The sequence below is a fragment of the Ictalurus punctatus genome, chromosome 20 (assembly GCF_001660625.3).
Source record: "Ictalurus punctatus breed USDA103 chromosome 20, Coco_2.0, whole genome shotgun sequence".
Classification (NCBI taxonomy): Eukaryota; Metazoa; Chordata; class Actinopteri; order Siluriformes; family Ictaluridae; genus Ictalurus; species Ictalurus punctatus.
In genome coordinates this window covers 13,537,358-13,559,240 of record NC_030435.2, presented here as the reverse complement: position 1 = coordinate 13,559,240, position 21,883 = coordinate 13,537,358, and the positions used below count along the sequence as shown (strand labels likewise).

The 21,883-nt window shown below is 39.1% G+C and overlaps 1 protein-coding gene across 4 annotated transcripts in view; it reads right to left on the bottom strand.

The window, feature by feature from the left end:
• Positions 1-21,883, bottom strand: part of LOC108261246 (cullin-3) — a 46,290-nt gene that overhangs the window by 23,288 nt on the left and 1,119 nt on the right. For 2 of the 4 annotated variants that reach the window (XM_053673838.1, XM_053673835.1), the window contains exons 2-3: positions 13,249-13,446; positions 11,562-11,675 (exon numbers count right to left, since the gene is read on the bottom strand). In XM_053673838.1, the coding sequence (XP_053529813.1) occupies positions 11,562-11,675; positions 13,249-13,446 (312 nt within the window). Of the gene's footprint in view, positions 1-11,561; positions 11,676-13,248; positions 13,447-18,129; positions 18,286-18,434; positions 18,524-21,883 lie in introns of all 4 variants that reach the window. The other 2 variants (XM_053673837.1, XM_053673836.1) reach the window with 2 other exon arrangements.

Here is a 21,883-nt window from a genome sequence, read left to right as displayed (position 1 = left end):
TGGAGATCCAAACAGACAAAACGAACATTTTAGTTACATTTACTGACATCACAGTGACCTGACAAGCTGACAGTCAAAACATGTAACACGTGAAATGTGCAGCGGTTACACTAGAGAATACTCACAAGTATACTGTGCTGCTTTTTTAATTATTTTATTTTTGAATGATGCTCACAACCAAGCAGCGGGTGAAAGATACTACACACGGAAACAGTCCTGGCATTTCTTCACGCTTGGGAAGAGCTTGGGGATGCCATTTATTTCTCAGGTCCTCACACGGTCTCTCACAAAAACACTGTGAAAATGCATAACAACAGAACCTCCGCTTGTGATCCGACAAATCATTTTTGCTGGATATTTTCCAGTCTGGTTTCTTTACATTCAATTGTCCGATTGCTTGTGAATAAGAACTAGGGCTAGGCAATAACGTAAAATAATTGCAAAATTTAAAAAAAAAATGTTTTGCAGCAAACAAACATACATGTCTCTCTATCCATTTTCTGTACTGCTTATCTTACACAGGGTCGCGGGGAGACTACCCTAGGGGACTCGATGAACAAGGTGGGGGATACCGTGGATGGGGTGCCAAGCCATCGCAGGACACAATTATACACAGACCCATTCACACATTACGGACAATTTAAGGATGCCAATCAGCCTGCGACGCATGTCTTTGGACTGGGGGAGGAAACCGGAGTACTTGGAGGAAACCCACGAAGCCTGGGGAGAGCGTGCAAACAAGGCGGGAATCAAACCCTCAACCCTGGAGGTGGGAGGCAAACGTGCTAACCACTACGCCACCATGCATAATTAATTAGATATCTTAACTGTACATTGCTTTTTACCCTTTTTTATGGGGTGAGAAAGCTGTGCAACTTGATGGTGAAAAAAGGAAGATCTATTTAAAAGATCATAATGTAGTGCTGCCTGAAAATGAAGGTTTCTTAGACAGATACACTTGAAATGGGTTTCCTCACGTGACAGCTAGTACTGTGGTGTGACACGCATCTGTGCTGTAAAGCTCTCTGCTGTTTGTTTTTTTTTTCCCCCGGTCAAATAAATAATAATGATAAATAATAATAAGGCATATAAGCAAAGCTGGCTGATGTATTCCACCATTTAAGACTGTGGCTGGCCTTCTGAACTGTTGGCAACATTTTATCCATTCTTGCCTTGTTTATAAACAGATGCCAGAGTAAATTTGAGAAAGGCCATGAACAATAAAGCAGGTGCACACAGACTCAAACGTCCCATCTCTGCCACTCTCTGTAGTGCTTCATAACCCGTAAACCAAATCACCACTGGCCTGGTCATGGAAAACAAGTGTGGGGGTGGGGGGCGGAGATAGTTCTTTGTTAGCGCAACCAGAAACAGAGCCTTTATAAGCATCAGATCAGACATCCAGGCAATTATTGGTATATGCTTTGCAACGCCATCACACTTTATATCAGATTCTGCAGGTCAAGGTCCTGCAATGTGTACACTAATGACACACAATCTAATAAAACTAGCTGACACGACATCAAAAACTTCCAGCATTAGCGTTCTTCTCCTTATTATTATTATTATTATTATTAATATATTTCCACACACACTCCACTCTGACCTCTGTTTTATTATCTCCACCCAGGCTGATGGATGACTGGCATAGGAGTAAAAACAAACATATGAATAAAAACACTTTGTGCTGTATGTCAGAACAGTGCTGTGGCAATTACACTAGTCTTACATCTTCGTTCCACAAACTGAGTCCCGGCAAAATAAACAGACATGCTTTCTTCTGAACTCAGCCAGATTCCATTAAATTTGACATTCGCTTTTTTTTTCTTTGGGTGCATACTCAAAAGCTTCGAAACATTAATGCAGGCCTGTAGAATTTAAAATCAATAACATTATGAAGTGGCTAAATGGAAGGAGATTAAACACAGATCTGTCTGGCATTATGTGACAGCAACACCTAGTGTTCTAACTAAGAACTTGTTTTTCCTTCACTTTTCCTGAAAAGTAGCCCAACGTTACCTGGCGACAGGCTGCGAATGGCCTTGAGGCCGTTATTGCTCATGCTCAGTGCAGATGAACGGTAGCTTACAGAGCTTGGGGAGGCAGCACAGCATAAAATAAATAAATAAATAAAACAACTACATACCTCCAAGTATGTGGACACCTGACCATCACACCCATATGTGCTTACTGAAAATCCCACTCAAAAACAAAGGGATTTAATATGGAGTTGGTCTCCACTCCACTCTTCTGGGAAGGCTTTCCTCTGGACTTTGTTGTCCAGGTGTGCCCTGTTAGATTGATCATTTAAACAATTAATAGCTCTGAATGTTTACTCTTGTCTTGTGCCCTGGTTTTCGTCTGTGAAGACGGCATTTGTTGTGAAAAAGTAAAAACCAACATGATGACCAGAGTAGGCCCGTCACGATAATTAGATTATCATCTTATCGTACGATATATGGAATGCCCTCAATCGTTTTTACTGACCTCGATATCGAACAATGCGTGTTTGATTACATAAGAATGAATGCCACCAACATTTCAGCCGTTCGCGCTCCTTCGGTCCTCTCAGCTGTTCTAGTGCTGTCATATTTGTCGAATTTAAGATAAAAATGCACAATCGGACGCAAAACCTGTGCATTTGCATTTAAGATGTGTAGCAAGCACTAGAACCGATTTGAATTAAAGCATACTGTTGAAAAAAATGACTCGGTTGTAACATCATTTAAAATACTTTTTGTATTTTACGTCTGTCTGATTTTTACTCTAAACAAAATTTAACTCAAACAAAATAGAGTAACAGCTATGTGCATTGAAACACGCATTAACAACTAACACTTGACATAACTGAATATAACTCACATTTACACAATGCAATTTAACAATTTAATAACTCAGAAGTAATGTGACTCAAAACACTTTTGGAATTAAATTCGAATTGACACATTACTTACATGGCTAAATGAAAGAGAAGAAAATAACCAGTAATGCAACATGCTGCGTCATAGCTGTATTAGCTTAGCATAGCACTCCGCACTTAACTAATTAAACTAAACTCACCAAGTTTCACGTTGGATAAAACTCAAACTGAAGTTCCTCAGCACTCCAACTGGCAGTAGTACTGTTTCGACCTTCGGTTTCACTCTTTCAAACGGTTATTTATAATACATAATTATAACTTAGTTTTTTTTTTCTCTCCTCACTTCGGCTGCGTGTGCCGTCTGCGCAGTAAAAAAAAAAAACAACTCTCACCTTGTCACCTGTCAATCGAGGCGGGATCTACGTGTCATAATCAATAATGTCAGGGATTGAGCTGCGTGAGCTGAAGCTGAACAGTGAATGAATAGCGGTAAACTGTAGCGCTTTACTAGCAGGAAAATTAACTCACACAAACACATCTTATACACATACGAGATTAATCTGACATTTACACACAACATAAACCCAATATTACAACTCGCTTCTGCACTAAATGACGCGAATGCACAAGTGAAATTGAACTTAAGGTGCTAGGTATGACGGATAAGTAACCTTGATGAACTAAAGCATAAAGAATTCACAATGCTGTATTACAATAGTGTACTCATTGTAATATTCTTTCAGGAGATCAGTTTTTCACAACAACGGAGTTTTCAGGGGTTTTTAAAAAAAAATTTTTTATACATGTTGAATTTAATATAGAAAATGTGTGAATATTGGGTTTCATTTTTACATTTTCTCGTCAACTAAGATGCCGTTGATTCATATTTACTTCCTTTTTACTCAGAGTAAAATTGACTAAAATGAATAAATATGATGATAAAATACTGAATAAACTGAAAGGATATATTCATCAGAAGACAAAAAACAATGACTAAAACCAGTGTGAAAATTAACACTGGAACTGGCCTGAGAGGCTAGGTTAGGCTTTTGCTTTTATAATTTTCAGTTAGATTAGATTAGTCAGTTAGATTAATAATTTTCGTTTATAAATTAATAAGGCATTTTGTTGACAGCCAGGTTTGTTCTTCGCAAGCCCTGTTTGGTTTGTATTTATTCGTTGTGCCCTCCCTGTGGACTGCTGATTTAAAAACCTGGTGTTCACTAGTATTTTCCTCTAACTGAAATAATGTCTTTAGAATTAAAAATTAATTAGAATTTTGGAAATATTTACATGAAAATGATTATTATCATTATATCAGTGGCATAAAATGGTATTAAAATGACAAATCATATATTGCAATTATTTCTGAAAAAGTAGTTATCGTGATAGGCAAGGATGAGAGAGCTGTCTATGGGAGAAAAGTCATTTTACAGCTGAGGGAAGAGGGAAAAATCAATTGGAGACATTGCACAAGCATCGAGAACAGCCGATACAACAATGCGGAATGTCCTGAAAAAGAAAGAAACCACTGGTGTACTAACAACCAGACATGAGACTGGACGGCCAAGGAAAACAACAGCAGTTGAGGACAAGAAACAAGAGCTGTGAAGAAAAACCCCAAAACAACAGTCAGATAACCATCAGTGACATCACCAACAACCTCCACAGGGCAGGGGTGGATCACAATCCGCAATCCACCATTCAAAGAAGACTTCGAGAGCAGAAATTTTAGAGGTTATACCACAAAATGTAAACCACTCATCAGCAGTAAGAATCAGAAAGCCAGATTGGAATCCCCAAAGAAATACAGAGAGGAGCCACAAAAGTTCTGGAACCAAGATTAGCCTTTACCAAAGTGATGAAAAGGCCAAAGTGTGGAGAAAGAACAGATCTGCTCATGATCCAAAACATACAAGCTCATCTGAAAAGCATGGTGGACGTGGTGTCATGGCTTAGACTTGCATGGCTGCTTCTGGAACATTCTCACTAATCTACATTTGATGATGTAACTCATGATGGTAGCAGCAGAATGAATTCAGAAGTCTACAGAAACATTCTGTCTGCCAATTTATAGAGAAATGCATGCAATCTAATTAGGAGGAACTTGATTCAAAACACACTGCCAACACAACAGGACTTCATCGGGGAAAAAGTGGAAGGTTTTAGACTGGACAATTCAATCACCAATCTTTAACCCAATTGAGCAGAATTTCACCTCCTGAAAAGGAGACTGAAGGGAGAAACCCCCTTGAAACAAACAACAAATGAAAGAAGCTGTGGTACAAGCCTGGAAAAGCATCACAACAGAACAGTGGTGATGTCAGTGGGTCACCAGCTTGATGCAGTTATTGCAAGCAAGTGATATTCCACCAAATATTAAATGTTATATTACCTGAAGACTATCTGTTCCTATACTTTTGCTTACTTTTAAAATGGGGTGGTCTAACACCAACGGTGCCATGTTGTTGAACACATCTCAATGTAAATATCAGGAAATGAAAGTTGAAATTCTGATCCATCATCTCATATTCATCTTTTGATCTTAAACCCAAGTGTCTTCAGTGAATAGCAAAAAGCATAAGAAGAACTGGCCTTCTCGTTTCAATAGTTCACTGCAGAGCATTCCCCACAACTGGCAAGGCAGAGCAAGTTGTTCACATGACCAAACTGATGGCGTGGAAACCACTCTTGTATGAGGTGGTTGTTCCTGAAATGGTTTAGGCATATCAGAGGCAATGTTTCCCCCTAAATATGCAGTAATAGAAGAAGTCTAATGAATATCTTAGGTTCTCAGTTGAAGTCATTATAGTGGAGACAAATCGACACCTGCTTACTCTCTGCTCTGAGAAAGAAAAAAAAACACTCTGATCATCTTCACGCCCTCTAGAGGCAAGTTTAATCGTTCTTCTTCTTGTGCTGATGACAAAACAAGCGGCGCTCATATTAATTGCTTAGCATGCACATGCCGGGACGAGCAAACTACTAGCCCGGGCTCCCAGGTCAAACACATTACATGCAGGATGTCTTTTATTCAGAGTTGCTAAGCAGGCATCAGGAATAGACAAATGATAAATTCATTAGCAAGCCCATAGTGCAAATGGAGTTCCAGTGTGCAACCCAGTCCCATGTTCTGGTTGCCTGGAAACCTAATTGACTAGGCTAAGAGCGGTATCTAACATAATGCATTGTGTATGGTGAACTATTACTAATACAGACCAAGTGAAAACATTCATTCTCGTCTAAAAACAGCACATCGTGTTTGTATTCGCGTGACAAAAACGTAAGCTGCAAGTCGTTAAAGAACATTGAGCTATGAGATGTGGTGGTGTGTCCTTGCATGTAAAAGATATTCATCAAGTCTGTATATTATGTTTTTATTTCCTCTGGATATGTTTAACTGTGAAGCAGACCACCGTGAAGTGCGTCAAGTATTATAGTCTCCCTTCCATATGAAACGCTGTTGCTTTGCAGGTCACCAAGGAGTAGATTTTTTCTCGTTGTCAAACCTATTAGTTTACCAAGCAATAAAGACAAAACAAATAAGTAAAATAAATAACTTTTTCCCCTTAGTAAACATAGGATTGAGCTTGTGTGGTTCACTTAGTAATTCAGTTTGATCACCTTCTTATGTTCCACCTTTTTCTGAATTTTTGCCTTTTCTGAAACTTCACTGACCGGATGTTGTCCTGACTCCTTCACGTCACTCCAAACATTTAATACTTTTGCTGCAGATCCAATTATTAAAGTAAATGTAAATAGATGTGCCTGTCCTTTCTGAGCTCTTTCAGTCATGGCCAAGCCACAGTTTCTGAAGTAAAGTTATGAAAAATTAAACTCAAGACCTAACGTGTACTTGACACAGAAACTGCCTATATGCAACATTTAATCTCTTCCTCTTGTTATCTTTCTCAACAAAGGACTGTTCGTTTATTTGACAGCTGACATTAACATTGTCATAATGTAAAAAGGTACAAGGTAGTTTTTGTTGAGGCTGCTAGTATAAACTAATATAACACTTGTACTCCAGGTTCTTCAAAAAAAAAAAAAAATGTTGTTAAGGAACAGCCTAGACATTGAACGTTAGTGGTGAGTAGAGTCTCTACACACATTACACGTCGAGAGTTTGGTTGTTCAGTTGTTTACATCCTGTCAGCTGATGCGTTTATAGCAATCTCTGGGGCTCATCCCCTTAACTCAGAATTCCTGCTCAGGAACTACTCAACTTAGAGTTCAGCAAGTGACATCAAATAAGCATGGTGGCTCAGCAGTAGCACTTTTTACCTTTAACCCTCTGACCCCTTAGTTCCCACAGTATTGTGTCCCACAACCCTATATTCCCCATAGAAACAGCACGCCAACCCTGAGTTCCCAGGCCAAAATTGGCCCCAAAATCAACATTTTAATTTGAACATGTTTAGGCCTTGAAACAACTTATAATAATGTATATGTGTAATATTAATTTGAAAATGAAGCAGTTCAGTGTCTTTACTCCACTTAGAGCACAATTCTTAACTAGAGAAAATGATGAAAAATGCTCGCTAAAATCCTTATACTCCTTCAGAAGTACCATACAAGCATCAGCGTGGTCAATGCCTTTGAATAAATTCAAGTAAATAATAAATAAATAAATCCATTTTAGCACCAAAAGTCAAGTTTCTGGTGATAATCAGACCAGCAGGTAGTGTTTTCACGAATGCACAGAAATGGTCCCGTTATGACTCCAGACCCCTGCAGTGTCAGTCGCACTGATTGATGCTGAAGATGAAGACGGATCAGGGTCTGAATCAGGAGAGTGTGCGTCACTATCAGTTTCGGTTTCAACATCGCCTGAACTTTCACTGCTGTCACTATCTAGAATCCTTGCTCTCGCCTGTGTAACGGTGTATGTTTTCTTTTTTTCACTGTTTTAGATGTACCTGTGTTCACTGCAGGTGTAACTTTAGCTGGAACACGATTAGCTTTTCACTTTGGCATTTTTAGTTCACTTCTACTAGTACACCAATATTCACGCTTGGATCTTCATTGTAATGCCGGCGTAATAACGTAATCACATCGTGACGTCATCAACCTTCCGGGTTAAAAAATAATAATTAAATAAGTAAGGAATCATAGCAGAGTAATGCCGGTACACCGGCCTTACGGGGATAACGTTTACACTGTAAAGCCGCTATATCGGCCTTACGGGGATTTGGCATAGACGACCGAGCCGCCGATATATCGTCCTTACGGGAATAGATCAAAGACGGGCAAGCCGGTTTTTCGGCCATATGGGGTAAGAGGGTTAAATGTGTCATATTGTACAGTGCCCTCCACTAATATACACTACATCACCATAAGTTGTTTGAAAGGGTTTTATGAAAAAAAAGCCTCTACTCTCATCCAAAAACAATCTCAAGCGTCTTCAGTTTGCCAGACACTACTGGATCGGGTTCTATGGTCAGATGAAACCACATTAGAGTGTTTTTAGTAATAAACACTAGAGGTGGTTTTGGTGCACACAGAGAGGTAGCCATATGGAAAAGTACCTCATGCCCACAGTTAAATATGGTGGTGGCTCTTTAATGTTTGGGGCCTTTTTTCTGCCAGAGGACCTGGACATTTTGTTAGAATACATGGCATCATGGACTTGATCAAATATCAACAGACATTGAATGAAAACCTGACTGCCTCTGCCAGAAAGCTTAATATGGGTCGTGGTTGGATCTTCCAGTAGGACAATGATCCAAAACATACATCAAAATCAACACAAAAATGGTTTACTGGCCACAAAATCAAGATCCGCCATGGCCATCCCAGTCTCCTGACTTGAAACCCATAGAAAACCTGTGGGGTGTACTGAAGAGGAGAGTCCACCAGCACGGATCTCAAAATGTGAAGGATCTGGAGAGATTCTGTATGGAGGAATGGTCTCTCATCCCTTGCCATGTATTCTCCAACATCATCAGTCATTATAGGAGAAGACTCAGAGCGGTTATCTCGGCAAAGGGTGGTAGCACAAAGTATTGACTAAAAGGGTGCCAATAATTGTGGTACACATATTTAACAAAGTTTTTTATTATAAAGCCGTGTTGTGTTTGCAACTGTTTGATATCCAGGAGAGCAGAGTATTTTTGTGAATTCTTTTAACAAAAGATCAAAAGGTTAAACAATAAAGACAACTTTTCACAGCTTTCATATTTACCAAGGGTGCCAATATTCGTGGAGGGCACTGTATATACAAGTATTTGCTTTAAATCAATCAACATACAGGCATATTCGCTTGTTAAATCCAGAGCACAGACTATATAGTTCACTGACGAGGAAAATATGCATCGGTGATTAAAGTCAGTTTGTTGCTAGATAAACGTGGAGGCATCCGTGTTTGTTCCTCACTCTGCAGCTCGAACACACCAACATGGAGCAGTTCTGAGCTCCGACTTCACACTTCTAAAGTCGAAAGCAGCAATTTTCTCAGACTGTACCTTTCTGCAGGGAGAGGATCTCAAAAAACCCCAAATACTGCTTACTGTTAAATCAGCAGTTTTTTTCCTGTACAGTTCTAATGAATATTTTAATAACCTAGATTTATATATAAAATACTTTTACCAAATCTATTTTTTATTTGTTTTCTCCTGAGCAAGGTGGCACAAACATTTCTTCTGGAATCAGTAAAGGTTTTAGTGCTCTCCACTTCTGTTTTGATCACCAGAAGCAGATGCTAATACCATATATACACTTACATATGCAGTGCTGTGAAAAAGTATTTGCCCCATCCAGATTTCTTCTGTTTTTGTGTAGATCTCATAGTAAATTAATTCAGAAATTAAAACAAATTCTAAGATAAAACAAAGGCATCTGAGTAAACACAAAATACAGTTTTTAAACGATAATGTTATTTATTGGAGCAAAAAAGTTATTCAGTACCACCTGGCCTGTGTGAAAATGTATTTGTCCCTGTAGTTACTAATTCCCCAAATCTATGAAACTGCATTCATAATGGGGTTCAGCTGGACTAGACACAACCAAGCCTGATTACTGCAAACCTGGTTCAATCAAATCAACACTTAAATAGAACTTTTTCAACAGCATGAAGTTGGTTAAAAGATCTTATCCAGTAACACACTATGCGAAAATTGAAAGAAATTCCAGAAATTATGAGGAAGAAGGTGATTGAAATACATCAGTCTGGGAAGGGTTACAAAGCTAATTCAAAGGCTCCATAGAACCAAAGTAAGAACCACATTATCTCCAAATGGAAAAATCCAACACAGTAGCGAACCTTCCCAGAATTGGCCGACATCCCAAAATTCCTCCAAGAACACAGCAACTAATCATCGAGGAAGTAACAAAAGAGCCAAGGACACAAATTCGAACACCACAACTATGGTCAAGATTGGTGGTGGAAGTGTGATGGTGTGGGGATGCTTTGATGCTTCAGGGCCTGGGCAAATTGCAATAATTGAGGGAAACATCAATTCTGCTCTCTACCAGAAAATCCTAAAGGAGAATATTCGGTCTTCAGTCCATAAGTTGAAACTCAAGTGCAGTCTTAAATGATCCAAAGCATAGGAGTAAGTCCTAGTGCAAGAAGTAAGTGAAAGACTGATCTCTAGTTATCTGAAGCATTTGGTTGCAGCTACTGCTGCTAAAGGTGGCACAACCAGATCTCAATTTTAAGGGGGCAATTAGTGTTTTTGGGGGCTTTTTTGCTTCAATAAAAGGAAAAAAAAGTAAAACTGTATTGTGTGTTTACTCAGTTTGGCTTTGTTTTATGTTGTATTTTGTTTGAAGATCTAAAACTATTTAGTATGTGGTAGACACAAAACCAGAAGAAATCAAATACTTTTTCACAGCACTGTACAAAGTAGAGGGGTCATCAATACACTGCTGTAAAGAGAAAATGGTTACAGAACTATATTCAAACTACAGTGGTGCTCGGAAGCTTGCGAACCCTTTAATATTTTCTATATTCTTGAATAAATACGACCTCAATCATAGACCACGAGACCCAATTAAACAAACATATTGCATATGACAAAAATATTGCATATCTGTGAGTGGCAAAAGTATGAGAACCTCTAAGATTAGCAGTTAATTTGAAGGTGAAACTAATGGATAATTAATGTTTTGGAATGGGCAAGTCACAGTCCTGACCCTAAGCCAATAAAAATGTTGTGGAAGGACCTGAAGCAAGCAGTTCATGTGAGGAAACCCACCAACATCCCAGAGTTGAAGCTGTTCTGTACCGAGGAACAGACAAAAAATCCTCCAAGCTGATGTTCAGGACTGATCAACAGTTACTGCAAATGTTTAGTTACAGTTATTGCTGCACGAGGGGGTCACACCACATACTGAAAGCAAAGGTTCACATACTTTTGCCACTCACAAATATGTAATATTGGATCAATTTCTTCAATAAATAAATGACCAAGCATAATATCTTTATCTCATTTGTTTAATTGGGTTCTCTTTATCTACTCGAAGACTTGTGTGAAAATCTGATGATGGTTTAAGTCATATTTATGCAGATATGTAGACAATTCTAAAGGGTTCACAAACTTTCAAGCACCTCTGAAATGTGCCTGCTCTTAATGTTAATAACATGTTTGTCAATTACGTAATCTGACAGTAGGCCTACAACGATAAAGAATAAGCAATGAATATATACGAGTATGTGAAAAAAACGCACGGCTCTTTTACATCCCAACAGCCTACTTACCATGTACATTAAAATGTCTCGTATCATGACCATGGCCGTCTGATGATCATTCCACGCCTGGTTTAGGGTCTGCAGGAAATTGTTGTTTAAGGAGTTGAGTACGTCTTCCCGGACCTTAAAATGTCACAAAAAAGAAGAAAAAAAAGAACTTGTAAAGCAACAATTTATACACAGGTGACGGGTTTCTATAGCGTTTAGATGAAGAGATAATCAGGAAGAAAGAGAGCTGCGAGTGGTAACAGACCCCAATACAGTTCAGCTGATTCAGGTGATAAGGCACCCAGTATAATGATAAATAAAATTACCAACTTACAGTTTGTACTGCAGTAATAAAATACTTTAGTCATTTCTCATCTTCTATTGAGTAGAACCTGGAAGTGTGGGCAACCAAAACATGAGATGGGACAGCACCTAGTCAATTTATGATCTTTGATTCGTCAACCCCTGACCAGATGAATTTCGCAAAAAAATCATCCACAACTCCACAAAACAAACTGCATCGAACCCTAAATATTAGGGCTGGGTATTGTGACCAATTCGGCGATTCAATTCGATTCTTATTTATATGGTTTCAATTCAATATCGATTAATTATCAATATTTCATTTTAAATTTTAGTTTTGCAGACACAGAATCCATGTTTTAATATAAATGCTGGTAACTGAAACCCTCCTACTTAGCTATATTGCTGAAATACACTTTTACTTTAACAATAGCACACACACAATTATATTTAATTACTTTTTACTTTTACTTTGAGTAACAAACATTGCAACAAGAAATCATAACCCACGGGGGCAGTGATGACTTGATGGTTAAGGCTCTGGGTTACTGATCGGAAGGTTGGGGGTTCAAGCCCCAGCACTGAGAAGCTGCCTCTGTTGGGCCCCTGAGTAAGGTCCTTAACCCTCTCTGCTCCAGGGGCGCTGTATCATGGCTGACCCTGCACTCTGACCCCAACTTCCTGACATGCTGAGGTATGCGAAGAAAAGAATTTCACTGTGCTGTAATGTATATGTGATCAATAAAGACTCATTAACATAAATATGTGCATCATTGCCACGAGGTAAGCACAAACTGCACAATGTACATTAGTGTAAAATAAATAAAAACATTGTAAATGTGCAACAGTGAAATTCATTAACAACTTGAAACATGTTTAAGAAATAAAACCGTTATCAAAATTCAAAACATGAAAGATGGCGACATTCAGGACGAGAGGCGAACAAAAGATCATATTCATATCCTCATTTCATATTCATATATCATATTATGCCCCCCCACCCCCCCACCCCCCCATCCCCCCAGTGTTACAAACGACTCGTTCAACGATCCGTTCTAAAGGATTAATTCTAAACTCCTCCTTTCAGAGAGCATACTCTGCTCTGAATGGTCAGGTGTCCCTGTCTGTTGTGATTGGTCTACTACTGTCAGTGAGCAGCCGATGAAGACCAGAGGCGGGGCTTTTTGTTACAAACCTATGTAGGTTAGTACAGGAAGTAAGTCTGGAATCACTAACGACTTGTTTCAGCTGTTCAGAATCGCTTCCTTCATTTGGGAGTCAATAACTTTGCAGATGTTTTTACATTCACAAACAGCTACATAACACACTACATGAAAGGTGATATTTGAAAACTCATAATAGGTGCACTTTAAAGCTGTAACCACATGCGTTATATGAAACCTACTTTATTGATTAGGTGCTCTGTGACGACCTCCCGCAGGCCCGTGTACAGCTTCTCGCCGTGTTTATGCAGTACCATGGTGTAGGCGTTTCTATACAGCTCCTCAAAGCTTAGCCCACTGTTGTTCTTCCTCTGGATCTCTTGGATGGCATTCTTCAACAGTTCCCAGATGTTGTTCACATACCGCTCATCCATAGTCATCTGCAATATCACAGGCAACATAACGTTCAATATTCATGATATACTTCTTGACATATACAAAATACCAGGTACTACATTGTAATAGTAAGGCACAAATACTTGGCTTGGATTTGTCATATGCTAGCTATCATGTTCCAACCTTAAAAAGAAGTCCAGATTTAAACAAAAATGAAATCCGCCAGCTAACATTACCACAAAACAGATCAGATTACACACAAAATACCCAGAGAACAGAGACCGATTAATAAAATGCACATCACAAACAGAATGAACTAATCAGCTAATGTTAAGACAAGCTGCTGGGGCGAGGGGTTTTTGTGGTTCTCTTTTACCATAAGAAAAACAGTGACATTAATTTTTAAAAAATGTTTATTATTATTATTAATTTAATAGCACTTCTGTAATACGAACGAGACAACAATAACAACAGCATACCAAACTTACCTGTACCTTATTTTGTTTAAACAGTATCTTTAATAGAGGGCGGCCAACGTGACTGTGTACAGCGGTATCGGTGAGTGTGGACGTTAAACATGGCTCTCACTGTGGTTCTTTGGAGTTCCAGAGCCTTTGAAATAGTTTTATAACCCTTCCCAGACTGATGTATTTCAATCACCTTCTTCCTCATCATTTCTGGAATTTCTTTTAACTTTGCCATACTGTGTACTGGCTAAGAACTTTTAACCAGCTTCATGATGTTGAAAAAGTTCTATTTAAGTGTTGATTTGATTGAACAGGGTTTGCAGTAATCAGGCCTGGTTGTGTCTAGTCCAGCTGAACCCCATTATGATGCAATTTCATAGATTTGGGGAATTCGTAACTATGGGGCAAATACATTGTCACACAGGCTCAGTTGGTATTGAATAATTTTTTGCTTCAATAAATACCATTATCATTTAAAAAACTGTATTTTATGTTCACTCAGGTTCCCTTTGTTTTATCTTAGATTTTGTTTGAATTTCTGAAACAATTTAATAGATGTACAAAAACAGAAGAAACCTGTAGTATAAGCAATGAAATCGTGTTTTGATGAGAAACTAATCAATTTTATGCACACTATATATGTAATATGATCCATTGTTTCCAATGTAGAAATGATTTCAAACTGAGACAAATCCATGTTTAACTGTGCGAGAACTCCCCAAAATGCCACTGCAGCAAATGATGGTCACCATGTCTACTGATCCTTATCGGCTCTGTTCAAGTTCCTATCTAATACAGAACACGCTCCTGAGTAATGCAAGCTGAGTAATGCAGGAACCATGTTGCGAGCTATACACGACTCAGGACATCATCTTCGTCAGCTCTTTCCCACATGCAAAATAATGCAGTTTTAGAGGGATCACACACACCTCTGAAAGTTCATCCACACCCTGCGGTGAAATTTTGGCTCCTAACAGAGCACATAATGACCAATAGACTTGTGCTGACTCGTCTGTTGATTTGAGCAGCTTAAGAGGTGTGAGAATAACTAGAGCTCTTCTGGGTTCAGTAAAGAAGTTGAGAATGGCATCATGGTCTTTAGCACCTGTGTGCAGCGAGTTTCTGAGGTAAGGCCTGCCATTGTGTCCAGATAAGACGAGCTTTCAGATTCAACACCGAATACAGGAGGCTGGCATGCAGGGAGCTTTCGACACTTCCACGCTGAAAAATTAGTGTACAGCCATGATCAAAATCACTGAGACTTTTGTTATTCAACAGCCTTTAATTTTCCTATAAAGCCTCTGCTTCATTCTGGAAATGTCTGAAAGCGTCACTGCAGATATCTACAGCTTAGTGAAGGTGTTTAGATCAATACCTACTGACAGCTTTAACGGTCCCACAAGCAGCAAACACAGGGTTCCATGTCCATATTATACTGTGTATAATAACACGCAGAATTTGACTGATGCTCTCTGGGAATCACTTGGATAAAATTCAGGACGGCCATGTTTATATAGTAGTACTTGCTTTTAGAGCAGCAACAACTCATCAATAAAATCAATAACAATCGATTATGAAATTCGTTGTCAATGAATCTCATTATCGATTAGTTGGTCTGCGCGCGGCACGGGGTGCTTTACTAAACACGTTACGTCTGTTCAGAAAACATGTTTTGGAAAGTAAATACTAAAGTTGTGTCCCAAATGATGTACTATAAACTTCCACTATGTACTGTGTACTCTACCGTCTAGTGTATGAACTTTAGAAAGGTAATATATTCTCAAATAGAACACAAGCGGGTTTTCACTAACCGGAAGTATAAGTCGCTTCCTAGTCGACGGCGCATGACCTCATACGCACGTAATGCAACGTTGCTAGCTTTAGCTGAATACCCAGAGTCACCGATAATGAATTTCTTCAGTTTACTGTTTATGTCAACGCTACCTTTTATTCCCGACATGACCCCAGTTACCATCAGACGAGGCGAAATCGTCACGTGACAACAGAAGAAACTGTGCAACCTGCAAGTCCTCTAAGGCAGGGGGGCATTTTATATTACACACCGCGGAGAAGATCAAACTTTATAAAGCGGAGTTTGTGTAGCACAGAAGCAGGACAGTGATGCACGAGCACAGACTTATATTATTAAAAATATGCCTGAAGTCAGCGAGTAGCAGAAACCAAAAGGTGCAGTGAAAGTGAGTTTTTATTATTCACTGAGTACTGTAGTTTATTTCAGTGCTTTTTGTGCATCCATGAAAAGCAATGCATAAATACTATTATATAAAATAAACTAATATATAAGTATTCATACATTATTTTTATGGATGCACAAAAAGCACTGAATTAAACTACAGTCCTAAATTAATAATATATATTCTGGTGTGTGTGTGTGTGTGTATTGGGTTCTTTTATAATTGGACAAACAGTTGTGTAAAGTTTTAGTCTGAAGTTTATATTTGTAACACTCAGTTTGTGGATTTTACTAGAAAATCGTACTCAATGTTAATACTATGTAGTGTGTTATGTAGCGGTTTGTGAATGTAAAAAGTCTGCAAAGTTTCAAAAATCAAAGCGCACGACAAACAGGATTATTGACTCCCAAAAGAAGGAAGCGATTCTGAACAACTGATACGAGTCGTTAGTGATTCCAGACTTACTTCCTGTACTAACATACGTAGGTTTTTAACAAAAAGCCTCGCCTCTGGTCTTCATCGGCTGCTCGCTGACAGCAGTACACCAATCACAACAGACTGGCACATCCGACCAATCAGAGCAGAGTATGCTCTCTGAAAGGAGGAGTTTAGAATTAATACTTTAGAATGGATCGTTGAACGAGTCGTTTGTGACTCAGGGGAAAAAATGTAATGCTGCAATTTAAATTATGAGCACGTTAAAGTGTTTTTTGACCTTAGATGCATGTAAATCTATTGTATGAGACATTTAAAACAAAATTAGGCACGTTTCAGAACCATAATAGGTGCGCTTTAATGTACCGCGTTGCCTTATTGAGCGTTAGTGAATATTTACACCTTTTGTAATAGTGTACGAGTCCCTCAGTTGTCCTCAGTGTGAAAAGATGGATCTCAGCATCATATAGCCGCTGTTGGAAAGGCATCAAATCTGCAGATGCTGGAAAAGCAAAGAATGTGCAGGACCTGGAGGATTTTTCTGAAGAACAGTGGGCAATTTAACTGGTCAGGACAAACGAGGGAGTTGTACAAGGTTTACACTCATCTCCTGATCAATTCCTTTCAACAGTGAGACTTGTACAGGCTTTGTAAGCTCTTTGCAGACCATGGCTTCAACAGTCAGATGAAAGCAAGAAGATGTGAAGAAAATCTTACAGAAGCAGGTGGGCTGCATCTGAAATCGTGTACTGTGACAGAGCGTACTGAATTCGATGCAGTACCTACTGCAGTGTGTGTTTGTGTTGTATGAATACAATCCCGGACGTACTACAAACGCCATGTTGGCCTTGGCAATTGTCACAAAAATCTTAAAGGGGCCACCAGATTGAAGCAACCGCGCTAACGGCAAAACACACATCAGGAATGTTAGCTGAATCAGTTTAATGTGGGCGGGGTTAACAGGCTGAGGTAAATTCGTTACCATTAGCTTGGCCGGCTAAATCATGATGGGGATCACAAAAAAGGTTTCAAAAACTGTGACAACTGTTTTCTTGTCTAAACCTTCAGCAAGTTAACAATTTACTCAGGTGTTGTTAAACAAGTCCTGTTTAACCAAGGCTTAATACTTAAAAAGTGAGCTCGTCTGCACCAGTCCCGCTGCATTATGAGATTTTTGCCTCGCATAGTCTCCATCGGTCGCACATGGCAAAATCTCGCCGGAAGCAGTACGCCAACCGGGTATTTCTCACCTACTGAGAATTCGGACATACTACCCCTCCGGTGTACCAGTTTTCACCTACTGTGTAGTAGGGTTATTTGGTACGCGGCCCTGGACTTCATTTGGCGTTAATCAGAGTAATTTCATCGATGACAGCTGTATGATAATTACCTCTGAACATGACACTGAATGTGATTGGTTCATTCTGAAAACAGTCACATCGCTAATTATAAAACTATGTGCACACTTTTGCAACAAGGTTATTAAAATGTTATATTAAAAATTTAATTTTATACACTAATTTCACATTGAGCGTGGAAAAAGTTCTGACACACAATTTATCTTGGTTTCATTTTTCTCCATCACCAAAACCTGCCATTTTAACAGGGGTGTGTATACTTATCCACTGACCTGTAGAGAAAGACATCTGCTGCTGATCAACAGACTTATTTGCAGATATCTGTAGATCTGAGCATCAGTACGGTGTAAAAGGGGCACGAGATGTTTTAATTTCTGACAGGTGATAGAAATAGTCTAGTCCAGTGGTTCTCAACCAGGGGGGTGTGCCTGTTTTCAAGAAAAAAACAAAACAGACAGGGCATCACTTGGGTAAATGGTGACTTAGTGACTTTTCAAACTTTTTTGCAAAAAAAAAAAATTAAAAAAAAATAAAAATTCCGCAGCTAGTGACAAATCTACTAATTTTTTGGACAAACCTTAGCAACTTTCCAAATGTGGCGAGTACTGTCCTGCAAGCGTGAGGTCTTGCTTTCTCACTGCTCTCTCACCTCTCTCTGCGTCTGCTCTGTTCAGTGAGGGGCCGAGAGCCGGAGATTTAACAATGTCACGGATAATGAGACGCGTCCTTCATCCAAATTTACATCATTCATATGCGAATGTTTTTAGAATGCAAGACAAATGGAATGCAACATATTGTTATTACAGCCTAGTTCTCTTGTTCAAAGTAGTTATAGTGTTCAGAAACATTTTATCATTCGTGTTCCATACCTGTCCGTTATATAGCTTTATGAAGGTCATAAAAGATATTTAAAAAATCATGCAAGTTATGAAAAGTAATTTAAAAAGCACAAAAAGACAAAAGCAAAAAAATGTATCTATCTATTTATCTATCAATCAAAAACAGATTATAGATTAGGTATATATGTATGCATGCCACATGATAGGGGAGGCTTGGGGGGGCTTTAGTTACAAAAGGTTGAGAACCTCTGGTCTAGTCAGTTCATTTAAAAAAAAAAAAAAAAAAAATTGGAAAAATAAAAAACCCCGGTGGCGGTCAGTGCTGCTAATCATGTCATACGAGACAAAGGACGGTGATGGAGAAGAGGTCCGAGCTGAGAGAGCACACACTGCTTCTGTACTCCCGGATCTGGGCATGAGCACAGAGTAAAATAGATATCACACACTACCTATCTTACACATAAATATCAAACATTTCTCCACTAAACAGGCACACAAAAACTCAATATATTTATATTAAATACATTTTTTTTAAATGACGGCCTACACATAGAAAGAAAATGCACACATCCAACCCTGTGCTTGTTATTGAAAGACCTGCGTGCTTCACACTGTCTAATCACCAGGACTAATGAAGTTAATTGCAAACTTTTTTTTTATAAAACTTTAGTCATTTGTCATTTAGTTGTTGCAGCCCTACTCTTAATACTCTGCATGTGCCAGACACCCAGACTGCAATCCAGATAAATAACATCTGTACAACAGCTAAAAGGTCCCAGTTTAACAGCGTGTGTGAATGGAGCACACGGACTAGCAATGACTCAGCATGAAAGCCTGACTGCACCTGCTGTCAAAGTCCTGCCCTTCCTTTCTGAAGTGGAACTAGGTCAACATGTTTAGCCTTAACCTTAATGCCACACCGCTTCGAGTGCTACTCTCCAGTCACACAGACAAGTGCACTTTCCACTATCTACACAATCTGTGTGTCCAGTGCTGCAAATCAAGAACAAACCTGTTGCAAAGGTAAACAGCTACACTCAATATCAGTACGTTTACATGGACAACAATAATCCGATATTAACCCGATTAAGACGATACTCTGATTAAGAAACTAGCATGTAAACAGCGATTACTGATGACCTTAATCTGACTAAAGTCATAGTCGAAGCACACACAAATCGAATTAAGACATGTGGAGTATTCCTATTTTACTTGCATTATTGAAGTGCCTTACAGACTACGTTTACATGGACAGCAGTAATCTAATTACTGACCTTATTCTGAATAAGACAATATTCTGATTAAGGTGTTTACATGAGTCACTTTTAGGATATTCCTTTCATGTTCCCCTTTTTACATGTTATAGAACATAGATGGATTAACGGCACACGTCATTACGTCACCGCGCCACACTGTCCGACGTTCCCTCCAGAATTTCACCTATCAACATATAGTTGGTCTTCGTTATGGTAAAGTAACGGGTATAAAAACAGTTTTGGGTGTTTTTATTTTTAATTTTATGAAAGCTTCAAGTGCAGTTAATTATTTGTCATGCTGTACGTCCAAATAGACGACTGCTTGAAACCACGGGCTGCGTCCCAAACCGCGTATTTACCTACTATATAGTAGCCAAACTACATGTATTACACCTATAATATAGTAGACAAAACACACGTATACTATACTATATAGCAGGTAAGTACGTAGTTTCGGATGCAGCCGTGCTCTCTTGTTTGCCATCAAACGGTTGGGCACTGCCGTGTGTGATTATGTCCTGTCGCAAAATGGGGTGAAAACTCCCACACAACGTGAACAGTGTGGTTAAGGTGTTTACATGTCTATAATCCACTTTGATAATGCGAATAAAATAGGAATACTCCACATTATTGGTGTTTACTTCGAGTATGAATTTAATCGGATTAAGGTCATCAAAAATTGCTGTTTATATGCTAGTTTCTTAATCAGAGTATTGTCTTAATAGGGTTATTGTTGTCTATGTAAACATACTGATAGATATGTACACACCTTAATCACAGTATTAACATCATGTGGGAGTTTTCACCGAGTTTTGGGTCAGAGCGAAGGGGCAGCCAGGATACCGACAGTTAATGGCCTTTCTCAAGGGCCCAACAGTGGCAGCTTGGCAGTGCTGGGGCTTGAACCCCCGACCTTCCGATCAGTAACCCTGAGCCTTAACCGCCAAGCCACCACTGAATTCTGGAATTCCCGGTACGGAATTTGAACGTGGCCAAAATTCCCATTTGACTGTCAGTAAAAATTTCCTCACAGTTTTAACATGTTGAGCTTTCAAGCCACTTCCACCAAACTCAGCCCAGTCCTTCAGTCTGATCACACAGGCCAGGCTCTGTGTCTTCAAACTGATCGGACACCCAGTATTCCCATTGCGGACGATGAAATTTCCCAAAAACTTCCATTCACTTACATTGAGGGAATGTTCAGAGGCTGGCTCCAACTGTCAGAACTCGCACACACCTGAGTGCACACGGCCTGAACCCAAAAGTATTGGGACACGGCCTAGCTCCAAAAGTATTGGGACACGGCCCAGCTCCAAAAGTATTGGGACACCGCCTAGCTCCAAAAGTACTGGGATGCTGCCTAGCTCCAAATGCATTGAGATGCCGGCTTGCTCCAAAAGTACTTGGACGCCGTCTGGCTCCAAAAGCATTGCGATGGTGCACAGCTCCAAGATTAATGGGACGCTGTCTAGCTGACGGCTTGCTTTCTCAATCCAACATCAAAGTTTGTGGTGACATAATTTTTATTTATTGAACAGTATTTAAAATAATATTTCTGTGCACTGCTTATTCGGTCTACAGCACTTTGAGAAGCTGCTTTTAAAGGCACTCTATAAAATACAATTATTTATTATTATTATTATGGACTGTATTCCACCATGACCAGGATAAAGCAATTATTGAAAGCGAGCTGGTCTATTTCTAAAACAATCGAACTAAACAATTTATCACAAAGAAAGAAAGAAACAGTCCATTACTGCTTCGATGCAGCATTATATGCCATGCACCTGTTATCCATGCACACTATTAACATGGTGCTTCATCATGAACACAACCACACACTGTGAAAGTGAAGAGTCTATACATTCCCACTGACTTCATAAAAGATTTAATCCAACAAATAAACACTGGAGGTGTTTCTCTCATGTGTA